Here is a 7,206-nt window from a genome sequence, read left to right as displayed (position 1 = left end):
CTTAACATCTTTTGCTTTCCCTTTCAGGGTGGTGGGGAGGGGAACACTGAATTTCATTGGCATTTATCATGTCAGCTTATTATTTGCATTTTACGTGATAAATCCAATACAGGGCCGCAAGTTTTCCAAGGAAAGCTGCTGTTTTCTGCTGCAATTGCAGGAATTTAAAGCAGGTAAAATTAAGCCAAGAAAAAAACACTGAAGTCCTGTTTCTTATGCAGTTTGTTTTTTCCAGGTGCTGTTTTAATTGACCAATACTGTAACCCCCTGTCAGACATCTGCTTAAAGAGCGTCCAGGCGCAGGTCGACGATATCACGGACAAAGTGCGCAAAGTCCTGCGGGCCAAAAATCCAAGGCACCCCAGCTTGGCTTCCAAGGCAGGTACTGTACAGAAACGTCTGCTTTGCTGCAGAGTATTTCTGCAAGCCTAGGCACAGGCAGAGAAAAAGCTGTTGGATTATTGCAGCTTGAAGAGCTGTCGCTCTTTATCCCCCAGCAGGCGTGTTCCTAAACCGTCGTTCGGGAAGTGGCCGTTGATTCAGGCACAGGGACTCTAGCCCAGTGTCGTCTGTCCATCCAATGGATTGAGATGAATTTCTTCTCTTCTCAGTCCATACGAAGAATTTTGGTTTGAGCTTCATTGCCTAAAGGTTGAGAACACTTCTTTTCTCAGTCTTGATTTCTTTGCGTGTCTTTTTAGGAGAAGTCGTGGTTCCAGAAGTGGAGCTTCAGCGGCAGGTACTCGATGCTATGAATTGTGTCCTGTATGAGCAGTTAAAATACAAAGGAAATGAGCTGGATTACTATAACTCCCTGAATTCATACATTCACCAGGTATGTGTAGGTGAGACAGAAGCTAGGAGGCTGCAAGGCTTGAGATCATTCTGTTTGTGGTGCTTGTTTGTTCGAATGTACTCAGAGAAACAATTCTCTCTGAAGAACAATTTGCTGTGAAGTCAATATGATGTCATCTCATAGTGCCTATTCTGTCGAGTTGCTGTATTTTTATTGGTGAAATCCAAGCTTGGGAGGTTGTGTTTTTCTTAATCCCACGTGGTTTTATCACGTTTTTATCTCCCAGGTTTTGATCCGCAGGACAGGAATTCCCATCAGTTTGTCTGTGCTTTATTTAACCATCGCCAGGCAGCTGGGAGTCAAACTTGAGCCAGTCAACTTCCCCAGCCACTTTCTGCTGCGGTGGTGTCAAGGAAAGGAAGGGTGAGTGACCTGCTGAATATTGGAGTTGTGTCCCCAGAGATAAAAGCCAGAAAGCATCTACAGCTCCAGACCTATACCAGGATGTTTCATGCTTTTGCATCTATAATTATAACTCATATGGAGGGATAGATCAGAGCTCTTAAAGTTTTCCAGAACTCAGCTCTGCTGCTGCTGAATGGTAACAGATTTCCTGAGTGTGAAACAATAGTAACCATGATACTGCTCTTACTGAAGATAATTATGAAAAATAAGAAAAAAGGTGCTGATTTCACTTAACCTTTCACACAGAGCAGTTGCTAGAGGCTTCTGCTGCTGCTGTCTGCACTGATTTAATTCTCTGAGTCAGTGCAGAATAAATCTTTGACAGGATCATGATCAGTTTACAGAAATCTGTGTTTTTGTGAATGACACCAGCAGCTCAGTTCAGAGCGATGGGTTTATCTGTATGTTCCCCTTTTGGCACCAGGCTTCAGGTGCTGGATGCATGGGCTCTGTTACATTTCCCAGTGCAGTGTTGTAGTATAATCTAGCAATAGAGAGAGAAAAACTGAAAATATCTGAAGAAAAGAACTGGCATGATGGAGTGAAAAGTCCCTTTAGTTTCTGTCTTTTCCTGTATGTGTTTATCTGAAGAAGAGAGGAGGTTCCAGGAAATCTCTTTAGGAGGGAGCTGAGGTGTGAATGAAACTTGTTTTACAAACAAGCATGAAAATGCTGGGAGAAGAACAGAAATAGAGACTCCTGCTTTAGCATGAGACCCACCATCACAACTGAGCTTGTCTCCTCAGGAGCACAGACATTTTTGACTACACCTACATCGACGCCTTCGGGAAGGGGAAGCAGCTGACGGTGAAGGAGTGCGAGTACCTTATAGGCCACCACGTGACAGAGGAGTTCTATGGAGTGGTGACTTCAAAGGAGGTCTTGCAGCGTATGGTGGGAAACCTCCTGAACCTTGGCAAGAGGTGAGTCGAGGATCACCTGGCCTGTGAGGCCTGTGGGAGAAGGGGCAGAGTTTCAGTCTGCGTATCTTTCGCTGCTTCTTCAGAGTCTTTGAGTGCTCTGAAAAGGTGCCAGTCACCCCAGGGGATCTTGAAAACTCTCTATGTCATATTGTGTTATCTAGTTGCTTTTAATCACCTGCAGGAGCGTTGTGTGCAGACAAGAATATTTAGGAAAACCAGTCCCCCTCAAGAAAATGGATAGATTGGGGGTTTTGTTTTCTTTGTAAAAAGCTGGTGGTGATTGTCCACCGTTCCCTTAAGAGCAGAGACTTTGTGATCTGGTAAGCACAACCCACATGCTCATATGAGGGGTTTCAAAGGTACTGTTGGTTTGTAGAAGGTCTGGTTTTATTTTCAGGTGCTCCTGATAATCACTTTCCCAAGTAGGCATAGCCAGAAACCAGAACTGAAAGGATTGCTTTAGGTGTAACTCAGCTAGGGGGAACAAAAGCAGAGTGGAAAAGGCAAAGGCTTGGAGAGGGAATTCTCTGTGTGGGGTTATCTCACCAAGCAGACCACCAGTGAAGTGGGGAGGGTTCAGCCCAATCAGTGGTGCAACATTTTCCCTCCTGAGCAGGCTGTTGGGTGTGACAAGTGACAGCCAGTGCCAGAGTCACTCTCCCTGAAGGAGCACACATCGTTCTTGGTGACAGTCCCTACGCGTCGCAGCGCTGGGGATAGGGCTGAAAGAGCTAGCCTTACAATGGAGTTTCTTTTTTGCTGGCAGAGAAAGCACTGATCAGTCTTACCAGCTCTTGAGAGACTCCTTGGATCTGTACCTGGCCATGTATCCGGACAATGTGCAGCACCTAATGCTCCAGGCTAGGTTATACTTCCACCTGGGAATCTGGCCAGAAAAGGTACCTCGCCACTCGGTCGTGTGTTTGCTGCTGGGCTGAGCACTAGTAACACTCCTCTATTGATTGTTTTTGGACTACGTCAGCTTGCATTACAGTCTGCCACAAGTTGTTTCTGTAATAAATGCAATTGAACAAGTTATCCCATTTCAGAGAATCAATTTCAAACCTTTCAGAGAAGGCTGATTCTTCCTTGCTTGCCCTAGGGGAGACTTGTGAGCAGCCTCCAGTCTGAGTCATAATTTATGTTTTACTGCCCAAGTCTGACAGCTTATCTTGCAACCAATACTCTGAACCTCTAGCTGTAAGTTATAAGAGTTCTGTATTTGGGTCATGCCTAGATTGTGGTGGTGATAAAACTCTTGCTGGACTCGCGTAAAAGGAGTGATTACCTTATCAGGAAACTTGCAGGAAGTTTATCTTTTGTAAATGTTCCCTGAAACCTTAGCCACACAACCAGTGGCTCTTGCAAAAAAAAAAAAAAAAATCTTAATATTCCCATCCTTGGGATTATTTTTTTTTTAATATCACCTTTAGTAGAGCAACTTGTGTCCTGTTATCTTGTAGAAGGTTCCAAGACTTAGAAGCTGTCGAAGTTGTCTAGATCATCCATGTCTTTCACAGGATCACAGAATTGTTTAGGTTGGAAAAGACCTTTCAGATCATGGGGTCCAACCATCCCCAGCACTGCCAGGTCCCCACTGCCCCGTGTCCCTCACACCACATCTCCACGGCTTGGAAACCCCTCCAGGGGTGAGGACTCCACCACTGCCCTGGGCAGGGCCTTGACAACCCTGACAGGGAAGAAATTGTTCCTCGTGGCCAACCTAAACCAACATTGGCACAACTTGAGGCCATTTCCTCTTGTCCTAGATCAGGGGAAGGCACTGGGAAGCAGCATGTAACTCATAAAATTGCTATTTCTTCAGCATGGCACTGCAGCAGAGTGGTGCTCCCTAGTCACTACTTCCTGCACGACTTCAGTGAAGCTCACACACTGGGGCAGTGCCTGTGCCACTTCCAAATGTGAGCTTTGGGCGAGGGGGCTGAAGTGAGGCTGGACAGCTGAGCAGAAACACAGCTTTTTGCACCAAATTATCTGAAGCGTAGGACTGCTGGAGAAGCTGCCTTCCTTCTGAAGACCAAGCTGTGCTAAGCTTGCCATGCCTTTCTTACAGCAGCAGCTTTTAGGGTCGCCCCAGAAAAAAAAAAAAAAAAAAAAACAAAACAGCACAAATTTAAGAAATTGTGTGCAGGGGGGACTTGCTGAGCTGAATGCCAAGTGTACATAGATGGGTGACCCCTAAATGAAACACTGGAAGATCTTCCTTCCCCATTCTGGCACACAGCCATGGGTTTGTCAAGCACCAGGGCTTTACATACTTGCATTTTGCTGCCCCTCAGAACAAATGAACAACCCCGTGGCTGAGTTTTAGGAGTAGTTTCTCTGCAACATGCAATGAAAATGAGAAGATTTGGGCTTTGTGGTATTTCATTCTCAGACATGAAGTTATTCAGGCAGTCAGGTAAGGTTGTAGCTAGCCAGAGAGAATGCTCCATGCCTGACAGATCAGGTTTAATAGAGATCTGCCAGATTTATGGAAAGTGGTACAGAATCTTAAAAGTCATGCAGAGCTACACAGAGTGTTGTTCTAAATGTTTGCAAATACGAGTACATGGGATTGGCAAGAATCTCTGGCAGCTGTGGTCACTGTGCTGGGCCTTCCCCTTTCTGTAGGACTTCTCAGGATTCTCACCTCCTTCTTAAGATGCCAGCCAGAGAATTCCAGTGGCCAGGAAGCCTGAGCTGTGTTTCTTCTTCTCCTCATACCTAACTACTCACCTCCTCTTGTTCTGACTTTATTTTCTTCATCTCTTGGCTGATGTTCATGCTCAGTAGCCTGAGATTTCTGTCCCTCTTCTGCTGTTGCTCTGAACTCGGAGTGACAAAAACTTCCAGCCTGTGATCAAAGAGAAAATCCTTGCTGAAATGTGTCAGATTTTGGAACTTTGGCAGCACTTGAGGTATTTGGTGTTGGGACGGATGTATCTGTCTTCTCCCAGCCTGATTAGACAACAGTTTTGTTAAGACCAAGAAAAAAAGAGTAAAACTGTGTAGCGTCATAGTGTTTTTTTGCATTTCCTTCTGTGCAGCCCTAGTTTCCTCTGCCAGGCTCTCACAGACACGCTGAGGAACTCTTCCATACTAAAATATTTGTTCTCAAGCACAGCAGAAATCACCTGGAATCATCTCACAGCAGCAGTCTGGGAGACTACCAACAGTATTAACATTTCAGAAGCCTTGAAACTGTCTCATCAGTGCCCTGCAGTTGCAAATCGTGATGCAGTTAGCTTGTGTGACTTAAAATTAAGGAGATACTGTGCTCAGCAGTGCCCTTCCTTGGAAGCAGGGAGCTTTACAAACTGAAGAGGGCTGTTAGCAGCTTCTGCAGGCCAAGCAAGCGTGAAGAACTCCTTGGGAGTGTGTAGACAGAGCAAAGGTTCTCAGTCCTGTGTGGGGAAACTTGTGTGGGGAACCTCCAGGCCTGGGTGCTGAGACGCAGCTAACCTGAGAACTATAGCTGTATGTATTTGGAAGTGTTGCGCTGATGGAGAGACTCGTTCTGAATCTGGCTTTTTCCTTTTGGGTGCTGAAGGTTCTGGACATCTTGCAGCACATCCAGGCTCTGGACCCCTCCCAGCACGGGGCCGTGGGGTACCTGGTGCAGCACACCCTGGAGCACATCGAGCGGCGGAAGGAGGAGGTGGGGCCCGAGGTGAAGCAGCGCTCGGATGAGAAGCACAAAGAGGTCTGCTTCTCCATCGGCCTCATCATGAAACACAAGAGGTGAGCCCTCCAGAAACTTCCCCACGTTAGGCTGCACGGTGCAGGTGAGTGCTGGAGGGCCTGCTCTGATGTGGCTTTGTCTGCCAAGGAGGTGCCTGCAGGGGAAGATGCCAGGCACGTGCATCCCTGCCATCCTTGTAGAAAAATGGGAGCAGCTCTGTCTGTCCTGTGAGAGCACGAGGGCATTCACTGCTGTTTGCTCCCAGAGAGAGGTTTGTGAGGTGACTTGTCCGAGTAGTATATCACGCAGCTAAGATTTCCACTACCCAGAAGCTCTTGAAGAAACATCAGCCATCAGTTAATGAGGGGCCAGAACAGAATGGACTCAAAAGAGATTGTCAGATTCCTAAAGCAGCTTATGGATCTTCCTGTGTGCTGTTCCTGCATTGCACGAGGGCCTTGTGTTCCTGTCTGTGCTGCTGTCTGTGCCAGGATGACACACCAGCACTGGGTTGCTTCAGCCACTCCTCCAACTCAGCAACCCATGGGGAGTGTACTTTGAAGACATCAGCAGTGACAGTTGTAATACCTCGTGATTAATCACATAAATAATCTGAAAATAATGATGGCTTTGTTTCTGGGAGTTCAGTGCTGGGGTTATGATGTCTGTGTGATGGGCAGAGTAATTGCCCAACACAGTGGGATGGTTGAGTCCCTCCCTGCTTCTTGTTTTGTTTTCTCCCAGTTGCTCCTGGTCTCTTTCCCCTTCTCTTTTCATGTTCCCATTTGGTTTTCCTTTGTCCTCAGCTCTTTGCTCCTGCCTGTTTATTCAGTTGCTCCCACCTCAAAACAGAAACATGTACACACACACACAAGCTTTCTGCATTGATTTCTTTTCCTCTTGTTCCTCTCCTCCTTGTGCCAACTCACAGGAGGTTCCTATCCTCTTTGTGCTGTATTAGTCTTGAGGAAAAAGAGCTGGCTCTGGAGTTTTCACAGTCTTTGGTGTGCCATTTTTTTTCTTTAGGTATGGCTATAACTGTGTGATTTATGGCTGGGATCCTGCCTGCATGATGGGGCACGAGTGGATCCGGAATATGAACGTCCACAGCCTTCCACATGGCCCCCACCAGCCTTTCTACAACGTGCTGGTGGAGGATGGCTCGTGCAGATATGCTGCTCAAGGTGAGCAGGGATCTCCTCTGTTTACTCTCTGTTTAGAAGCACATTAGGAGAAAGGGATCCTTAAGTGATTAACTCTTGAAAATATGAAACATGAACCGTTAGTTGAGGTTGAGGCAGGAAGGAAAATACTCTTGAATCATGGCCTGTGTTGCT

At 46.5% G+C, this 7,206-nt stretch overlaps 1 protein-coding gene across 1 annotated transcript in view; it reads left to right on the top strand.

Moving 5' to 3' along the window:
• The window catches only part of FBXO21 (F-box protein 21), a gene marked incomplete at its 5' end in the record, with an annotated part of 17,632 nt that overhangs the window by 6,958 nt on the left and 3,468 nt on the right, over positions 1 to 7,206 (top strand). Inside the window, 7 exons of the mRNA XM_008939821.1 lie at positions 236 to 382; positions 702 to 835; positions 1,083 to 1,219; positions 2,008 to 2,184; positions 2,951 to 3,083; positions 5,738 to 5,928; positions 6,896 to 7,053. Coding sequence (XP_008938069.1) covers positions 236 to 382; positions 702 to 835; positions 1,083 to 1,219; positions 2,008 to 2,184; positions 2,951 to 3,083; positions 5,738 to 5,928; positions 6,896 to 7,053 — 1,077 coding nt within the window. The remainder of the gene's footprint in view (positions 1 to 235; positions 383 to 701; positions 836 to 1,082; positions 1,220 to 2,007; positions 2,185 to 2,950; positions 3,084 to 5,737; positions 5,929 to 6,895; positions 7,054 to 7,206) is intronic.

This window comes from Merops nubicus, unplaced genomic scaffold (assembly GCF_000691845.1).
Source record: "Merops nubicus isolate BGI_N331 unplaced genomic scaffold, ASM69184v1 scaffold41134, whole genome shotgun sequence".
Classification (NCBI taxonomy): Eukaryota; Metazoa; Chordata; class Aves; order Coraciiformes; family Meropidae; genus Merops; species Merops nubicus.
Note: the sequence above shows the minus strand (reverse complement) of the source record. Positions and strands in the feature narration are given on the sequence as shown.